This window comes from Rattus norvegicus, chromosome 1 (assembly GCF_036323735.1).
Source record: "Rattus norvegicus strain BN/NHsdMcwi chromosome 1, GRCr8, whole genome shotgun sequence".
NCBI classification, from domain to species: Eukaryota; Metazoa; Chordata; class Mammalia; order Rodentia; family Muridae; genus Rattus; species Rattus norvegicus.
The window spans coordinates 191,237,672-191,257,431 of NC_086019.1; the positions used below are offsets into that span (position 1 = coordinate 191,237,672).

The 19,760-nt window shown below is 49.9% G+C and overlaps 2 protein-coding genes across 15 annotated transcripts; both read right to left on the minus strand.

The window, feature by feature from the left end:
* Positions 1–2,227: 2,227 nt before the first annotated feature.
* Cd2bp2 (Cd2 (cytoplasmic tail) binding protein 2) lies at positions 2,228–6,724 on the minus strand. Of its 14 annotated transcripts, none has more exons than XM_039107471.2 (7): positions 6,209–6,724; positions 5,622–5,722; positions 5,286–5,418; positions 5,006–5,163; positions 4,465–4,900; positions 4,284–4,390; positions 2,228–4,229 (listed from the first exon to the last, which is right to left on the minus strand). In XM_039107471.2, exons 2-7 carry the CDS (start codon positions 5,697–5,699, stop codon positions 4,098–4,100), a joined length of 1,044 nt encoding a protein of 347 aa, XP_038963399.1. In that variant the 5' UTR covers positions 5,700–5,722; positions 6,209–6,724; the 3' UTR covers positions 2,228–4,097. The 14 variants fall into 14 exon arrangements, with proteins under 14 accessions (XP_038963399.1, XP_063142332.1, XP_038963412.1 ...); XM_063286262.1 differs by having other exon boundaries at positions 2,228–4,208; positions 5,622–5,728; XM_039107484.2 differs by having other exon boundaries at positions 5,622–5,728.
* A 1,076-nt stretch (positions 6,725–7,800) lies between these two features.
* Positions 7,801–19,457, minus strand: Tbc1d10b (TBC1 domain family, member 10b). The gene is made up of 9 exons (NM_001108921.1): positions 18,496–19,457; positions 15,406–15,505; positions 15,040–15,147; positions 14,836–14,942; positions 10,802–10,916; positions 10,618–10,683; positions 10,239–10,428; positions 9,811–9,965; positions 7,801–9,725 (listed from the first exon to the last, which is right to left on the minus strand). Exons 1-9 carry the CDS (start codon positions 19,398–19,400, stop codon positions 9,084–9,086), a joined length of 2,388 nt encoding a protein of 795 aa, NP_001102391.1. The 5' UTR covers positions 19,401–19,457; the 3' UTR covers positions 7,801–9,083.
* Positions 19,458–19,760: the final 303 nt, after the last annotated feature.

Consider the following 19,760-nt stretch of genomic DNA (forward strand, 5'->3'; position numbering starts at 1 on the left):
CTTGCCCCTGTCAACAGGACAGGGAAAAACCGGCTTGCTTTGTCTTAGGCGCTCTGCCTCTAAGGCTAACTAGTGGAGAACACTGTGGGGAAGGTAGTTCAGGTGCTGGGTCATACATCTGTGGTACAGACTTAGTGGAAGAGTCAACCACTGTGCTAACAAGCAGGGAGTGGGCACCCAGGAGGCCCTGAGGGAAAGGAAGCTCAGTAAGTCTCTATTGATTGGTCTTTCTCTGACAGCGGGAGGAAGGCGCTCCCAAGGTGAGCTGTTTTCTTCCAGTCTTCTTTCTGCAGCACGATGCTCACTTCACTGCAGGCCCACAGCAGGGAAAAGAGGGAAATGGCTGGTACATGGTGAAGTAAAAAGTAAAAATAAAAAAGGTGGCTGGGCTGGAGAGATGGCTCAGTGGTTAAGAGCACCCGACTGCTCTTCCAGAGGTCCTGAGTTCAATTCCCAGCAACCACATGGTGGCTCACAACCATCTATAAAGAGATCCGATGCCCTCTTCTGGTGTATCTGAAGACAGCGACAGTGTACTTATATATAATAAATGAATAAATCTTTAAAAAAAAAAAAAAAAAAAAAAAAAGGTGGCCTTCCCAAATGGCAGCTGGGCACTGTGGCACACCTCACAACCTTAGCAGGAGGGGCTGAGGCAGGACTCCTGAGGCCAGATTGAGCAATTTATAGAAATCACCAAGAAATGTTTAAGAAAGGGACAGGGAAATAGTTCGGCTGGTAGAGGTAGTCGCTGTCAAACCTGACCACCTGAGACCAATCCCCAGGATCCACTGACACCTGTTCTGGCCTCCATGTGTAAAACATGACCTGGGGCTGGGGATTTAGCTCAGTGGTAGAGCGCTTACCTAGGAAGCGCAAGGCCCTGGGTTCGGTCCCCAGCTCCGAAAAAAAGAACCAAAAAAAAAAAAAAAAAAAAAAAATGACCTGTGAGTGCACACACAAACCAATGTCATTTCTTTTCTACTTTAAAAGGTTAGGAATGCAGCTCAGGGGTGGAGTTGCTTGCTGCAAGGCCTTGAATAGAATTCTCCCAACCCTCCCCTACCACAAACACACACAAAGCAAAATCAAAAGTTGGACTGGGATAGTCCTTGTTAAGAGTGCTTGTTCAGCAGCTGCAAACCCCTGGGTCCCGCTGCACTCCCAAGAGCAGTAGCTGGACAAGTGAGTGGCCTCAATGTGGAAAAAACACTCAACTTTGGGTGAGTGGGAGGTAAGGCTGGATATGAGGTGCTGGGGAACGGAAATGAACGGAGTTAAGCAACAACAAAGAACAAGGTATTTGGGCTGTCTGTGGTGGTGACGCATGCCTTTGATCCCTAAACTCCACAGGCAGAAGTGGGCAGATCGCTAAATCCAAGACTTGACTGGTCTAGACAGTAAGTTCTATCTAGGCTAGTCTGGGCTACACAGAGACCCTATCTTTAAAAAAGAAAATAGTGACATGTTAAGCCATAAACCTTAAAGACACTGTTAGGTGTACGAAGGCAGACAGAAGAAATCACACTGTATGGTTTCCACTTATCCAAAACACCCAGTCACAGGATATCAGCAGTGGTCACCAGGGCTGGAGAATAAGGATTTGTCAGCTAAAGTGAAACTCATTTCTTTTAATTAAGAACTATCTTTACATGTGTGTAGGAGCTTTGCCTTTCTATTGTCTCAATCATCTGGATGCCCAGTGCCTGAAGCTGGAAGGTAGGAGACTCCCTTGGAATTATGGGCGACTGTGAGCCGCCCATGTGTAAGCGCCGAGAATCAAGGCTGAGCCCTTTTAAGAAATGACATTGTAGTTCTGTTCCTGGAGAGGGAGTGGAGAGGAAGGCAGTTTGCCCAGCCTTTGGGAGGCAGAGGCAGAGGCAGAGGCAGAGGCAGAGGCAGAGGCAGATGGATCTCTCTAAGTTCAAGACCAGCCTGGTCTACATAATCAATTCCAGGACAGTCAGGGTCTAAGAAACCCTGTCTCAAAACAACAAAAACCCATCCAATTACTGGCTTTGTATTTAGGAAGTCCATTGGTTGTACCACCCACAATATACCCAATTTTGAAACCTAAGCAGGATTGGGCCAGGTTAGCACTTGGCTGCGAAGACAACAAAAACTCTGGTGAAGTCCTAAGAGGGGTTGGTTCTAAAGTGGCCGTGGCTCTCCAGAGTGGGTGGGTGTATATTCACTTTCTTCCAGTGCTTTGTTAAATCACCACAACTTAAGCAGCTCGACACAAATTTATTATCATACAATTCGAGAGGGTACAAGTCCAAAGTGGGTTTCACTGGGTTATCAGTGTGGGGCTACACTTGGCTGGGAAGGACCTGCCTTCTGCCTTCCCGGCTCTCCAGGCCACCGGCACCCTGACACATACTCCTCTCTTCCAGCTTTCAGTTCTCTGATCTTGTTAGGAGTCAGTTCCTTTTCCAGCGTAAGAACCCCGAGATCACAATGGTCCCAATAATCAAAGGTAATCTCCCAGTCTCAAAATTTCTCAATTTTGCTCAGCATCATGGCACACACCTTTAGTCTCAACACTTGGGGAGGCAGATCTCTTGTGAGTTTCAGGCCAGCCAGGGCTACACAGTGAGACCCCACCTCAAAAAATTAAAAAACAAAACAAAACAAAACAAAAAACAACCAAAACCAAACCAAACCTCAACGTCACTTCTACATAATCCCTTTCCTACACTTTCCCTCTGCCACATAAAACATAAGTAATATTCACCCAGTCTGGGGCTCAGATGTGTGTATCTTCAGGGATGTTCTGCCCTTCCTGGGTATTATCAGGAAGTGCCTCAGAGAGCATGAGGAAGAGATCAGCTTTAGATCAGCTAAGTCTGAGGAACCTGGAGGGCACCTCGGTGTCTCTCTCACCAAACACTTGTGAACAATCAGTCAGGCAACATGACTGGATGTTACTCATCCCAAGACACCAGGTTTTCACTGCTAAGTATCTCAGAAAGCTGGTTCCTCTTTAACCAGTAATACCTTACAAATAACTACAGGGTTATCGCTGTCTTAGTAACATACCAAGTCAGATGTCTTTCCACTAATGGGCTTCTTGAAGTCAAAGAAACCATCTGTCCCTACACTGGCAGTAACAGGTCTAATTGTTAGACAGGTCAGAAGTCTCTGCATCTAACATCTGCAGCCAAGCCTGAGCTGAACCCCACTTCCCAAGTCCTTAGCCTGGACCCACTAGCCTGCAGCTCTTGGGGCCTCCTGTACAGACAAGGTGAGCAGAAAGCAGCACTGGTGGGGTGAGAACTGTCAGGTCCCTGTCTGCCTCTCACACTCTGGATTCCTGCATGGGGACCAGACCAGAGGTTTCCTCAAGGCACTAGCCCCACGCCCAAGACGTGGGAGCCCAGGAAATGTAGACAATGCTTGAAAGGCTAAGCAAGAAAAGCTTATGCCAAGAAAGGTCAGGGAATAGGTGAATGGGCCACCTCTCTAGTTTACTGTGAGGTCTCCAGTAAGTCCCTGCCCTTTGCCCCTCGCTGTATCACATGGTGGCCCAAGTAACCTTGAAGTGCTACCAAGTTCATACTTCACCTAAGAGCTATGGAAACTACTGCAGGAGGGTGAGGGGTAGTAAAACCAGACTAGGGAGAAGGGGAGAATCCATGTTTAAGAGGATCTCCCAATAGGATTTCAAAGTCTTCCTAATGTCCCAGCTACAAAGGAGCTGCCAGGGCAGAGAATGTGAGGTCCTAAAAGCCAAGATCAGCATGACAGAGAACAGAGTGATAGAGGGAATTTTACACAGGACACCTGATGGGCCCTCCCTCTGCCTCCAAGGTGGGAAACAAAACGGAGGTGGTCCAAGACACCAGAGAAGCATGAGAGGAAGTCTCTTGGGAGGAAACTCAAGGACCCACCAGGTGAAGCCAAAAGGAGCTATGGAGAAGCCTTGGCTTTTGGCCATTAGCCCAGTCAAGGCCCTGATGCATACTCAAGGCTTTTATTGACAAAGAGACACTGGCTTTAGAGTGGCCTCCAATATCCTCACTGCCCAGGGCAGTTGGGACCTCCTCTGCCAAGTTCAAGAAAGAAGGGGCTGCCAAACGGGGCCCTTAGCGGGCTCATGTGTAGAGATCAAAATCAATGCGCTTGGAATTGTAGAACTGACCGCCTGGAGGGTCCAGCTTCCGGCAATAAACACCATCCGGGAAGTAACCTTCGCTCACCCAGGTCTGTAAGAACAGAGGACAAAACTGAGGCAAGATGACAGAAGCTGGGGTGGACAGCCAGGGCGGGAAGGGGCTTACCTGCATCTGGGCACTGGTAAAGGGTCCGTACAGCTCAGCATCCCCCGTGTTCTCCCATTTATACTCCCACATCACATCCATCAGACCATCTCCAGCTGAATCTGCTTCTAAAACAATGAAGAAACTTGGGCCTCAAGCACCCGGTCTCCTGCCCACACTGCCCCTCTTGTGCCCTTCTTACCTTCTCTATGGGTAGGGGTTGGAGTTTCCAGTTCCCCCTCTGTTACTTCCTCAGCAAACATGTCCAGGGAGGGTGGAGGTGTGGGGTCATGGGATCCCTGGGTCCGACACCCCAAACCCTTCAGTCGCATAGCCAAACGCTCCCTTGTTTCCTGGTATACACCAAGGTTGCCTCGAGCCACCATTTGATCAGCCAACCCAGATAGCCGGTCTAGACGCTGGGGAGAATTGGGCCGTCCAGTCCCCTTGCTGTTCCCTTTGCCTCCTCCTCGGGCCCCCAGACGCCTAAGTGCCCCAGCCACTGTCTCTCTTGGCAGTAACAACTCCAGAAGTCCCTCCAGGAGGGCTTGGACACTCATTGGAGTCTGACCCAGGCTGCCTTCCTCCTCTGAGTCCGAAACCTGCTGCTTATCAGGTGGCCGTTCCTTGATCCTCACCTATAAGTGAAAGATAGTTATCGTTTCTTACAAACTCCACCAGGACCCAGGCCCAGCACCAGCATTCCCAGGCTGAGCTCAGCCAGGACAGATCCTGGGCCACACCCAGTCAATGTTGTCCAGCCAGCTGTCTCGGATCTGCGAATCCTGGTTCAGGAAATAGTTGCCATCTGCATCAAAGTGGCCTTCCTCCATCTCCTCCTGCAGGTTGAAGGGTGTGATCCTCACACCCCCCTCACTAGGGAGAGTAGCTGCTTCCTGACCTGCACCAAAGACATGGGGGGCCCCATGCTAGACATGCAAAAAAGAAACAGGCAGTACACCTCCCACCTCCCTACTTAAAACCTGTCCCTCCAACACAGTTAATGCTTTGGAAATAGCTCACCTTCGACATCCTCTGAGGCCAGGATATCGTATTTGCTGGACCCCTCGTCATCATCCTCTTCATCACTGTCTAAAGAGTGTTTGCCTTTGAAGCGGCTCCCAGGACCACCTGCTCCAGCCACAGGGTCCACCAGCTATGAGTAGGACGAAGTAAATGAGAAAGGAAGACTGGCTAGTTCCTCGAATATTCCAGGATCTGTACATAAACTCGAATCCTTCCAAACCCAGTGACTGGGAAAAACTAACCCTTCCTTGGCTTCCAGCTTTTCTCCCGTTGGACTGCTCCCTCTCCTTTCCCCTTAGGCCTCCATAGAACTTAGAGATCTGGCCATCTCACCTTCTTTTTGGGAACACTGATTTCATCTTCATCATCCTCATCTCCAACACCCTGAAAAGTCACTTTCCTCTTTGGCATGATTGGCAATAGATTTCCTCCAGCTGGACCTCGGGAAAAGATAGGAAGTGAGGAAATTAAGTAACAAGAGAGGGCCGCGAGAGTGTACAGGCTCCACAAAGATTTTTCCTGGTAAATTTGAGAGAGGACCGATCACTAAACCATCTGAAAGAACTAGCAGGTACGACGTCCGGAATTGATTTGGCAATGCAGGGGCCCAAAAGGGAGAACATGTGAAGGATCTCCGCCCCCGCGTGGACCCTGTGGGTACTCCCACCTAGGTGTGTGGGAGGGTAGGGAGCAGGTTCCCCCCACGTCATCACTTCCCTACCAGTCCGAAGCTACAGAGCTCAACCACCTCTCCCACCCGAGTGCCCTCAGAGGCCGGTCGGACGCAAGAGCTGGCGCCTTAGTAGCCTCGGAACCCGAATTCCACATAGCGACCTGCTCGGCCATGTCCAACTCGGCGTAGAAGCTAGAAGCGAGGCAAAGCCGCAGGGATTCAAACAATCTTACCCGCTGACGCTCACCTAGGAATCCAGGGTCAGACGGGAAAGAAAAGGAAAGATGCTTTCGCCGGTATTACATCCGGGGCATCCGCCTCCATCACCCGGAAAAAGACTGTGAAGACTGCCATAGGACCCGGAAGTGGCTTCACTTCTATCCAAAAGACTGGCAGAACGGGCGGATGTATCCCTTTAGCCAAGGCCGACTCTCCGCAGGAAGTAACGTAAGACCTGCAAAGACTCGCGTGAACTCCGTACTTGCCTCACGGGATTTGAAGATGGCGGGAAATGTTTTATTATTCCTCTGCAATGGAGGAGACGGTGAAGACGTGGCGTTCTGTTTGCTAAAAGAGGTTCCCAAGGCCCGGTTGGAGGGACACAGACCGAACAGGGGCCTTGGGTTTCAGTTTGCATTTATGGATAGGATTATGTACGCCTAATGGCATTCAGTAGAAACTCGGGTTTCCGAGTTTAACGCAATCCCAACACTCAGGAAATTGAAACAGGATTGTCGCGAGATTGATGCCAGTCTGCGATACAACATGAGACCATTTATTTTTTTTTAAATCTTTTTCTCCCTGAGTCCTGCTTCTGGTTGTAAGCACTCGGGCACTTTCCAAACCAAATCCTTTTAGAACCCAGGAAGTCATTTGCACCATGTCTATTCCCCCACTTAGTTCCTAGTTTCTGTAGTGGGACAGCCGTCGCAGGAGGTGGCGCTGGCATTGGTGCTGAGTAATTAGGCAGAAGCCCATGGTGCCCTGCTCTCAGGTGTAGGTCCCAAAAAAGCTCTTGAATTAGTTACAAGATGAAGCCTACCCCGACCCCTTAGCAAACTGTCAAGGTGCTGAAATTCAGCTCCTGCAAAGGTGGGACCAGTGAGATCTAACTTAATAGTGAGGTTTAGATCTGGAGCTCTGGGAAAAAACTCAAAACCTGAACACCTCTGCCCCACCCCCACCCTCAGGCTAGATAGCTCAGGTGATCCTACTAGAGCTGGAAGAGGGTGGCCAAACGGACACCACCTTTCTCCTCCAGGGTTTTCTCCCATTCTGAATCACTGTGAAACTTCATTGAAGGTGTGATCTTAGTTTCTTCTGTAGGTAAAAGAAACACAAGTCCTACACCAAGAGAGCATCTTGCTATAGACAGGACCCTGAAAAAACACCAGCTCTCAGCACTACTGGTTCATCTGGAAGGAATTTTCTCTTCTACCTGGAGACCACACCCTGATCCTCATCCTGAAGAAGATCTGCCAAGTGGAACTCTTGCTTTATGGCCACAAAAGCTTTATCAGAAGACTTTATCATCCTGACCCAGACTGGAGGGCAAAAAGCTTGCCACAGAAAACAAGAGCTGGACAATTTGGTTGTGTGCACCTGCTGGGATGAACCAAAAGCAGTCTGTCCACCCTAGAAGCCCAGTACCAGGAGCTGCACCATGCTGCTGACCAAGAACCCAGCCCAATCTAAAGATGGTGGTCTTGCACTCGAAGCCCCTCCTTCAGCTTCCAGGGGGCCGAGGCTGTAAGCTGTGCAGAGGGTCCCAGGAGGCCAGTGACAGTGGAGGCAGCAGATCCCAGGCAAAGCTGAGGAGGAGCTGGACCACTGATTGTTGATGAGAGATGGAGCAAGGGTTTACTGTGACTCATTTTGGGGGTCGAATACTATTCACAGGGGTTGCCTAAGACTATCAGAAAACACAGAAACTTATATTATGATTCACAGCAGTAGTAAACTGTTATTAAGTAATAATGAAAATAGTTTTATGGTTGGAGTCACCACAATGTGAAGAACTGTATTAAAGGGTCACAGCATTAAGAAGGTTGAGAGGGGCTGGGGATTTAGCTCAGTGGTAGAGCGCTTACCTAGGAAGCGCAAGGCCCTGGGTTCGGTCCCCAGCTCCGAAAAAAAAGAACAAAAAAAAAAAAAAAGAAGGTTGAGAACCAGTGGTCTAGATGTTCCTGCCAAGATCAGCAGACTGAACCTATGGAGAGTCAGACTTTCTTCCTGGCTCCTTCCCCCTTACTCTATAGCACTCTTCAAATAACAAGGCAGGAGACAGATCCAGATAGAACAGCAGGTTCTTTTTCCGGTTCCTCAAAGCGCCACGAAACTGCCACTGGGGTGGGACCAAGACAGAAGAGAATGTAAACATTGGGTTCCACCCCCTGGACTCAAGGGAAGACCCTTATTCAGAGAGGGGCTTGATGGCTGGAAGGGAACAAAATGAAAGATAGGCTTTCTGACTCTCAGCAGAGAGGCCTGAACATACAGAGCAAGTGGGCTAGGAAAGAGCAGGACATGGGTGGGAAGGAAACGGAGGACACTTCCTAACATATCCTCTTAAATAAACTGGAGCGTAGACGCACTGTGGAATGGGGAAAGGACAGAGCACCCACCCCAGGCCAATCTGACCTTCTGTACATAATTACAACACAAGGATATCCAGGAGAGAAAACAGCCTTGGCCCCCAGAAAACAGTGGGATGACAGGCAGGGCCCCAAGACAGGAAAAGGAACCTAGCTCCACCATCTAAGGGAAGCCACTGGAGTGTAAGAATCTGCTAACTGCCATTGCCAAGAGTCACTGTGGTGACCAAAGGCAAATTAAGACAGCACCCCAGAAGAACTTCATAGGCGTGACAGAGACCCAAGCTGAGCCTAACTGGACGAAAGAGTCTCCAGACTTGGTCACTGTTACCCTAGGAAATGTAGCTGTCCCATGCACTGTGGCTGTCCCGGCCATGTAGGGATCAGCAGCTGGCAAGGAGTCAGGGGAATCAAGCCACTTTCCTTAGAAAAAGGAAGAGCCTGCCAAGGGAGCTGGGAGAGCCCTGCCAGGGCTGCTGTTGGCTGAGGGAGAGGAGGAGGGTCATGCCATCCAGACCCAACAAGAGGTCAAAAGTAAGCATCCTGCCGGGCCTCAGCTGCTGACCTGTCCCCACCATCCTGGGGTGCTGGGGGCCCATCTGCCTTTCGACGCAAGGAAAGTTTCCGGCCTTGGCCCTTCTTCTCCAGCTTCTGCCGTTCCTTTTCCTGCTTCTGCTGTTCCTTCTCTTGCTCTTTCTCCCACTTCTGCCGCTCCTTCTCTTGCTTTTCCCGCTCCTTCTCCTGTCTCTGCCGCTCCTTCTCTCGCTCTTTCTCCTGTTTCTGCCGCTCTTTCTCCTGTCGCCTGATCTCCTTGCTGGTGCCTAGTGGGGTGCTGTTGCCAGTAGGTGAAGGAAGGGATGGATGCAGTCCCTCAGCAATGACGACAGCCCCAGGGACAGGCCCAGCACTAGCCCTGCGGACAGGAGGTGGTGGGGAAGGAGCCCCTCCAACTGCCCGGGAGCCTCTGCTCTTGAGACTAGGGAGGCTGAGGAGGCTAGAAGAAGGACCCAGGGGTGGCTGCTGCCGCCTGCGTTCCTCATGGATGGCTCGGGAGCCATGTAGTCGCCTGGAGGGCCGATACTGCAGCTCTCCCCTAGTTTCTCGCCACTTCTTCAGTTGGGCTGCATTCTCCCGCTCAATCAATGCTTCTGTCACAGGGAGGGTGGTTACCTAGACAGAGACATGGGAGCCAGAGTATAGACCTGTGTGGGAATGGGCTTAATCAGGTCAGGGTGTGCTGAGGCTTGTGGCCTACCTCATGCACTAGGAAGTCCTCCTGCATACACTGCTGTGGCAGGTTCCGAAGCTGCTCCATGGTTTCATACATGCCTTGACATGAGCGCAGCTTTTCCACAGAGCCCAGTGTGTGTCGCAGTAAGACCAGAGCCACTCGGAAGATGATCTTAACGCCTACAGGGTCAGGGAGGAATGCAAAGAGAGATCAGGTCCAGGATCTCAACCTGCTATTTACTGCCAGCCTTACAGGTGAAGAGTTGCTATGGGCTGCAGATTTCTTGGAGGGCAGGCAGACTCTAGGTTGGTGGCTGAACAAGATGGGTCCTGTTTTCCCTCTTACAGACTGTTTATCATGAAGCCTAGACCCAACAGTACTCCTGTCTATGGGATACCAGTAAAGTGACAAATCCTAGCCTTCCCCCTCAGCCTGGCCAGCCTCTGAAATACCTTCACAGAAAAACATGTCCCAGACACGCAGCACTGAAGCCCAGGGGAGGGTGCGGGCAAAGATGCACATGAACCACTCTGTCATGTAGAGTACTGGGTCAATGCGCTGACGCCGAAGGTGACGATGTGCCAGCGGAGAAGCCCGGCGCAGGAGTGCAAAAAAAATTTCTCCATCCAACTGAATGGCCTCCTAGAAGTGGTAGGAAGAGCATAAGAAGTGGGTCTGGTTTGCTACGGTTCCCTCAGGATATGATCAAACCTAAGAGGCTGTCTTAACCTCAGTGGTAGAGGGACAGAAAGACAAATGAGGCAAGGCAAGGACCTAAGGCAGCCTTGGGGAAAGTCAGAGCCCCAGTGCACCCAGCTTCTAGACACTCACCAGCCCTGCACTGTAGTAACCTGGGAGGTACTTGTCGCAGATCTGTACCAGGCACCAAAACGCTTGCTAAGAAGGGCAAGAACAAAAGGCAGGGCCTGAGAAGTAGGGAGTATGAAGCTCTCCCTTCACCATGGTATGTCTAGATCTTCTCACCCCCACCCCAAATGGGTCCATTTATGCTGACCTCAGCAGGCATGTGCATGAGCAACACAGCAGCCACTGGGGCCTGGGCCTGACAGTAGCCCTCGTCAGGCCTGTAGATGGTATAGGCCTTCAGGATTCGGTACAGGTCCTGTTGCCTAAGGGAGTACAGAAGACGGCAATCATCAAACCTGCCCTAACCCTGGACCAGCATCCCTTACATCAAGTCCAAGCTAACCCAAGAGCTTTACTACCACAGAGCCATCTACCTTCCTTGTCCTGCCTACTAGAGGCTCAGCATCCCAAGCGTTCTATGTCCTGGCCTTTCACCTTAGCTGCATATACCATAGACTTCCTACCCATTTCCTCTTGCACCTGTAACCAGCCATAAAGCAATCATGGTCATTTTCTTCAGGAACCTGTCCATTCCATAGCACTGTCCCTCCTCTGGAAATAAGTGTTTTCATCCTCCAGGGCAGGCAATCTTGAACTATTATGTTTTACTGAATTTCAGCATATCCACTGGTCCTGGTTCTTGGTGAAGGCCAGGAAGCCAGCTGTACCTCACATCTTTTTCTTATCTCTACATCAAGTCAGATCTGTGCCCTAGCCCTGCTCTTTTTCCTTGTTGAGTTCCATCATATCTGAAATTACCATCTACTCAAAATCATCCACCAAGTCTGAGGCATACTATATCCTGAACTTGGTTCTCTAATCTCTTTTCTCCTCCACAGTTACTTCCATCTCTGACCTCTATCTCTACCTCCCAATCTTCCTGCCTGAAGTCACACTGCTAATACTGCTTATAAGTACCGCCCCAAACCCAGTCACTCAGATGATCACTTATATCTGCATCTACTTCACTGTTATTTAGTAAGTTCTACGATGGGGTTTCATGCAGGGCTTGCTGGATTCTAACCTCAATACTCAAAAGTGACCCTGACCTTGACCCTCGTGCCTCCATCTCTCTGGTACCAGTATTAAAGGCATGCACCATCACACTTGGCTTTCTGTGGTGCTGGCAATCAAACTCAGCGCTTCCTGCATCCTGGACAAGCGCTCTACTGAGTGAGCTACATCCCCACCCTTGATTACTTACTTTGCTATTTACTTTGCAAAAGTCCTAATGAGTTAACACGTCTGATGATGCTGGTTATTTTACCTAAAATCCATAATAAAAGTAATCCACACCAAACTAACCCTAACAATGTACTGGAGCCAGAGAGATGGCTCAACAGTTAAGAGCATCTGTTGCTTTGCAGAGGACTTGAGTTCAATTCCCAGCATTCACACACATGGCAGCTCACAACCATCTGTATCTCCAGTCCAGATGACCTTCACACCTCTTCTGACATACCTGGGTACCAGGCATGAAAAAATGTAGCTTCTGCCTATGACTGGACCCCAGCCTTCCTTTGTGCTATGAATGTGCCACGTTCTCTGCTTCAGCAGTTCTTCTCTTGTCTCTTAATCATTCCTGTCAGCATACTAACAATCTGCATTTTAAATCTTTATTTCTTTTGCAGTGCTAGGATTGACCCTGGGACCCTTGTACATGCTAGCCAAGCACTCTACCATTGAGCTAAATTTCCAGACTTGCTGGGTTTTTTTTTCTTACTGACGTTGTCAAGCTTGTCAATCAAGTACTTTTATCCACTGAGCCACTCCACTGGTCCTCACTCTGTTTAACCGTATCCCTTAATCCCACTCTCCCTTCCAAAGAACAGGGCTTCTTCCCTGGTCAGCCAAGCTACTCTAGAACATACACTGTCTTCCATGTTGCTCCTCCTACACTCTTGGCAGGCATTTCCATATGCCCCCCACAAAAGTGTTCTTATCAAGTCACTAATGAGACAGACAGTGGCTCACACTTTTAACCCCAAGACAGACAGGCCAAGACAGGAAGATTTATTTAACTCTGAGTTATACTATAAGGGTGTCTCAAAAACAAGTCCCTAATGACTTAACCTAGTGGTATGTCAATCTAGCTCTCAGAGTTGATTTACTCATCCCTCAGTACTATTTCCTGAAGCTGATCCTTGAGGCTCTTCTTCACTTTGCTTTTGAAATCAGACTTTCCCCTCTACCTCTATAGCTTATAGTCCTAGTATCCTCTGTAGACTGTTCCATTTTCTCAATCCTAAAACATCAGTACTTCAGGGCTCGAGGCTTGCTTGCCTATCTTACCTATCTCCCTTGTTTCTTGAGACAGGTCTCACTATGAATGCCCAGCTGGCCTAGGACTCACAAGGATCCACCTGCTTCTGCCTCCCCAGTGCTGAGAGTGAAAGATGTGTGCTACCACACCAGGTCACATCTTCCCTTTGTACCTATAATTGCTGCTTGGTGATATCTTGTCCAATGAGTGAGCCTAATCCTTCCATAAACACACTTCCAGTTTCCAATTTATCACCAATTTAAACTTCCTTCCTGAGCCAGGCAGCAGTGGCACTGCACACTTTTAATCCCAGCAGAGGCAGGTCAATCTCCAAGTTCAAGACCAGGGTGGTCCTCAGAGTGAGTTCCAGAACAGCCAGAGCTACACAGAAAAACCCTATCTCAAACACACAAACAAAAAGACCCTCTTTCTTGAAATCCAGACATAATATACTGGGTACCCAACCTGCCTACATCCCCAGGATGTCCAGTTCAAAAGCTCCACCTAGTTTGAGATGGGGTCATCCTCTAGCCAAACTGTTCTGAACTCAACATGTATGTTAAGACTGGCCTTAAACTCAGGATAATCCTGTCACAGCTTCCTAAGGGCTGGTCTAAGCCACAGTCCCCAACCAAAGTTCACCTAAATACCTGAGACTGTAGGCATAAGCTACCATGTCTGACTCTAGAACTTTCAGCGTAACCCAAACCTACATTTCCTCCAGTTCTCTGCTCTTTATTAGTAAGTAGCAAGTCTCTTGTACTCTGTGCCCTTGGATTCTGTCCCACGCACTCTCATCCTCCTTTACTGTTTGCCCTCACAGGGCTGGCCACTACTTTCCACATTTCACAAACTTGCCTCTACCAAAGATTGTCTATTCCCACAGGAAGACAGCTCCTGGGTTTTGGTTCATTGCTGTCGTCTGTGACTAGACCTAGGAGAAGTAGGTACTCGATAACTGTTAAAAAATGAACATATTGATAAAAATGTTTATTTAAGCTAGGCATGGTATATATCTATAGAATACTGAGTTCAAGACACTCTGGGCTGCCCAGCAAGTTCAAGGTCACTCATAAAAATAATAAATAAATAAATTAGCTTGCTATGACTGTGGTGGCACAGCCTTTAATCCTAACATTTAGGAGACAGAGATCTGAATTTGAAGCCAGTGTGGTCTACCTAGTCAGACCATTATCTCAAAGAAAAAAATATATACATATTGTTTTGTTACATAAAGAAAATATGTATTTTATAAAGATAGAAAAATGTCCATCTAGGGCTGGGAACTAGCTGAATGATCGAACACTTGGCTAGTGTGTTACAGGCCCCAGGTACAAGCTCCAACACAACAAGGAAAGGCCATATGACTACCTAAGTAAGATCAGTTACCTTACACACTAGAAAGAGTGGCACTCATTTCCTCTGAAAGAAGCTTAAACTACAGAATAAAACCCAAGTGCCTTGGCTCTTGGTGATCTGGCCTGAACTTCTCTCCAGATTGAGCTCTATAAAAACCCAGTGTCCAGACACTGCTTATACAACCTCCCAGGAAGGAAAACCCTAGCTTGTCCCAGCCCCAACTAGCTTTTAAAACCCAGTACAGGGGTTGGGGATTTAGCTCAGTGGTAGAGCGCTTGCCTAGCAAATGCAAGGCCCTGGGTTCGGTCCCCAGCTCCGAAAAAAAAGAAAAAGAAAAAAAAAAAATCAGTACAAATACAACCTCAGTTAGTCCTTAATGTGCCTATACGAAGTCCCAAATTAGAATCTCCCTCACCAGACACTTAACACTGCTTGACATTCAACTGATTAACGATCACTCTTCTAAGAGCCCTAGAGGGCATGAATTGCCTGGACCTGGTCTTCTATCTACCTGGAACCTTCAACAGATGTTTGCCAACTAATCACAGTCAGGCTCTTACCCATGCCCTCCTCGAGCAGCAAACATCTCATGGAAAGGGAACTGGCGGTGCAGGTCTTTTTCAATCACATCCAGCCACTTGGGGTCCCCAGGAGCCCGTTCCAGCTCCTGCAGTGGACAGCAGGGATTACCTCAGGGTCTGGGAGAACTGATTTCTCCTGCAGAGACAGTGCCACATAGCCCCACACCCTGGAGTTGCACAAACCTCAAACTTGCCCGGGTTCTGCTCCAGGAGTTCCTTGCTATTAGACAGGTACTGCCAGGCCTTGGCTCTGAGAGAGGAGGGGATTCCTTTCCGGCAACGTAGCTTTACCTAAGGTAGAGTAACATCTAGGGTGAAAGCTTCAGGCCTGGAACATTCTCTAAGCTTTCCCCACCAGCCATCAGGCTCCCAGAGACATTCTTCCCACATGCCAGATGTGACAACGTTGGACCTGGTCTGGCTACAGTTTAAAGTTCCTCCTCCCAATGCCCAAGTCCCACTGATCCTCAATGTGCTAGGAGGGCAGACAGTATTAGTTTCCACTCCCCACCCTTGCACATTGCCCAGCCCACTATACAGCCCTCAAACCTTCTGGAAACGCCGTGACAGCCACTTATCCCAGTTACTGAACATCTCCAGCCACTTGAGCTCCCGCTGCCGAGCCACATCCACAGGAATAGAGCTCTCTCTGCAGAATCGGATCATGTATGGAAGAAGTCAGTGGCAGTAGTGTAGGGCCCCAGGCTGCTGGGGAATCTGAGCCAGCCAGTTCCCTCAGGCTCAACTGAGAAACTAGAAATTATGTGAGATCAAAATGTCTGAAGACTTGATCATCCAAAGCCTAGTCCATCACACTTTGAAGGCTTCTTTCCCTACAGAATCTCTACACAGATAATTTAAATCCCACTTCTGATACATCCAATTTTGGTCATACTAAAAAGACACATTGTGACTGAGGATGTAATTCAGTGGTACTGCGCTTTTCTTGTATGTGAAGGGCTCTGAATTCAGCCCCATCACTGCAAAAAAAAAAAAATTAACTATAAGCCACACTTTGTATTCAATCTGGATCTAAGTCCTAGTTTTACCATTTTACTCATTACGTGACCTTGAACAAGTCACTTAATTTTTCTAAGCCCCAATTTCCTCATTTGTAAAGTTGAGAGAGTAACAATATATACCTGAAAGAACCTGTAAACAACCTACATCAGGAGTCATACAAATGACCTTAGATGTGCCATTTTATTCTAAGACACATGAGGTTTCTTGGACCATCTGTGACTTTCTCTCCTCCTCCTCTTTGCAACCTCCCCAGATTCCAAAGAAAATGAATTTCTCTGCCCTGATGATATTCTGTCAGCTCCATGCTCAAGGTGCTCCATCTGTCCGGAAATGGTTGGTTACTTACAGGAGCCAGTTACAGGAGAACAAAATGGAAGAAAGACCATGGGTTTAAAAAATTCCATAGGGGTTGGGGATTTAGCTCAGTGGTAGAGCACTTGCCTAGCAAGTGCAAGGCCCTGGGTTCGGTCCCCAGTTCCGAAAAAAAGAAAAAAGAAAAAAAGAAAAAGAAGAAAAAGTAAGAAAAAAAAATTCCATAGACAAAGCTTAAAGCCCAGTTCTGTCCCTAAGAAGCTACGAAGTCTCAACATGTAAGTTCAGTCTCTTCCTCAGCTATAAATGGGATGTCACTACCTACAGTTATAAGGACAAGTAAGAAAAATACACCAAAAGACTTTCAAATAGGAGCGTAACAGATGTTAATTTATTCTGTGTAGAAACTCCTTAAACAGAGACATCATCTCTTATCACATTAATGTCAGTTCTACACTCTCAGGGCTGGAAAGATTAAGGTACTTTTCCTGTCCCAAGGAACATTACAGCTTACAAAGGAAGGGAAGGGCAGGAGAGGTGGCTCAGCTGTAAATGCACTGAAAGGTCTTGGAGAGAACCGGGGTTCAGTTCCCACATGGCAGCTAACTATGGTCTGTAATCCAGGTCCAGAGGATCTGAAGCTCTCTTCTTGCCTCCTGGACGCTATATGCACATAGTGCACAGACGTGAGTGCAGGCAAAACACCCATATACATAAAGTAAAACACTTTTAAATCTTAAAACAAACAGAAAGGGGAGGAACATCCACTACCAGATGAGAGAGGTAATGGCAAAAGATTCACGCAGTCACTATTACAAGGACAGTAAGTAACAGGGAAGGCTCCCTGGGAAAAAGGACATCAGAAGTGTACCAAAAGGAAGGAAGAGAAACTCCCTGGCAGGACAGGCCTGAATCCCACCCACTACTAATTTAATACACACTCTGGCACACCAAAGAGTCTAGCACAGTGGGGCAATGGGAGCAGTATGCTGGCAAAGGAGCTTGGACTTTACCTGTAGGGGCAAAGTGTTCAAACTAGTATGTGACAATCGGCCTTGCCTCAGAGGTAATGCCTCTGGCAGGGGAGACAGATTCTGAAGTGTCAAAGTTATAAAGCAGAAAAACAGCACCCAGCACAGTACCTTACACAGGAGTGACATTCTAAAACCGAATTTGAACCAAGTTCCTCTGGAGAGACCAATATGGAGGAATGCCCTAGTCACACATCCATGTTAGATGAGGGAGGCAACTCCAGTTTTGTTTCTTATGAGGTAAAAGAAGTGCAGGAGAAAAGACCAGGGTCAGACTTCAGTTAGAGTTCAGACTGAAGGTTGGTGCCCAATCAAGTCTTCTGAGTTGTCAGCTTACAAGCCCTGCCTGTACTACCTACCCTTCCTCCCCATCTTCCTGATTCAGATCCCCTCCAGCAGAATTTTCACATCCAGGTGCTCAAGGGAACCCTCTGATCTCTAGGCTCAACCAACCAATCACACTGAAGCTGTTTAGGCAACCCCTCCAGATGAGAGCCTTAAAAATGACTTCAGTCAGTGCTTAGTACAGAGCCTGGCTGCAGTGTCCTTAGGCGATGCTCCAGGCTGAGCAAACCAGGTTACAGAGTAGCAAGCAGGTTAGGGAGCACAGAAGCAATGGTCAGGATCCAGAGAGAAGGAAGAAGTCAGGCCAATCACACACACCCCCACCTTAGGAGTGACTCAGGCCCCTCCCTGGAAGGAACTAGGAAAGCTCGACTAGAGCAGGGGAGATGAGGAAATGGGGAAGAGGCCACCCCCACCCTTCCCCTTCAATGAAAATACAAAACTGCCCTCTCCCAAAAGTCCTGTCTTCAGGGTCTCTCCTCCATCAACCAGAATTCCTCACCCCACCATTCTGCCTATTGCCCACTGATACCCCGACTGCTATTCTGAAGGTGTCTGGCCTCAGAGACCTAAGATTTCTACTGGAAGAAACTTTCCAGAATGTCTGGCCCTTTTAGTAAAGTTTTAGACCAAGCAGCTGGTATCTTAGCTGCTTAGTAGGTACCACTTCATTCAACCCCTCCTTCAGAGGAAACTGAGGCACAGAAACAGGGACACCACTAGCTCAAGGACACCGGCCTAGGCTTAAACCGAGATAACTGCCTCGATCCCTGATCCTCAACTCTGAAGTCACAGAAACCCCAGGATGCTTTGAGCACTGCAGCTCCTGCTAATGACTCCCTGGGTCAGGGCTGGCCAGGTGCATCGCCTCCCCTGCCCCCACCTCCGCGGCCACAGGCAGCCCCACGGGTGCCCACTGTGTACTCACAGGCTGCCTGAGTACTGGCTGCCCCCAAGGAAACCATACTTGTCCGTCTTGCGCAGGGCCAGCCCATTTATCTCCGAGTCTGAACCCACGGAGCTCACATCATCCGTCAAGGACTCCAAGGTCCCAGACATGAGGCTCACGGAGTCCAAGTAGCTCAGGGTGTCCGGGGCCTGCCCTCGAGGCCCAGAGATGCCAGGTCCTAGACTGGACGTGGAACCCAGGTCTTGAAAGTTTTCAGTAGTCTCCGGAGCTGGGGTCACTGTCACCCTAGCCACCGGAGCCGAAGCCTCGCACGTCCCGGGAGGGCCTGTGACAGGCCCTGAAGGGTCCTCAGGCACCGGCCCTGCTGATGCTGATGTAGCAGCTCCATGTCCACCTGCCACCTGCCCTGCTCCACCCCGTGCAGTCACTCCTGAAGCCACTGTGGTTCCCGGCTTGGGGGCAAGCGGGGGTTTGGCAGTCAGGGCTCCAGACGCCGTTCTGGAAGGGGTCCGAGTGGGGGTCCCTGGTCCTGGGACAGGCGAGGCTCGAGCCTCTTCCGTCTTTGGAGTGTCTGTCCCCAAAACCAAGGCCACGGACGTCTCGGCTCCTGCCTCTGCCGCTGGTGCGGGGAACTCTTGCGTCTTCGCGGCTTCGGGTGAGGCCTCCAGGGTTAGCTCTACCGTGCTGCCTGTAGCTGTCGTGGGTGTCGAGGCCGAGGTCTGTAACGATCCTGGGACCCAGGCGGGCCGAGCCTCCCCGGGGACCACCAGGTCGACGGGGGCCGAAGTGGCCGTAGTCACTGGCGGTCCTGGTGCCACCACTAGGACCGACCCGGCCCGGGAACCCCGGGGCGGAGGCGAAGGGGCAGCGGAGGCGCCGTGACGGCGCGGCGGGGCCACAAGGGGCGCCGGGCCCGTCTCCATAGCTGCGGGCCGCCCCTCACATCCCCCCGCCGGGGAGGCCGCAGAAGGCGCCGCCCCTCAGGCCGCCCGGAGCAGCCCGCCCGGGCTGCAGAGAGGGCGAAGGGCGCGGCTCGGCGCGCGCCGGGGGCGGGGCGGGACCGGGCGGCAGGCGGCGGGCGGCGCGCGCAGGCGGGGCAAGGGTCGACGGCGCTCGCGCAGGGGTCTCCCGGCCTCTCACCCTACTCGCGCGCTCGCACCGCCTCCTCCCTGCGAGGGGCCGGCTGCCGACGTCGCGCCTGCGCAGATGCTGAGGAGCCGCCGATGTCTCGGCGAACTACGCCTGCGCGAGGGAAGGCCCTCCCGCGCCCCTCTTTTTTTTTT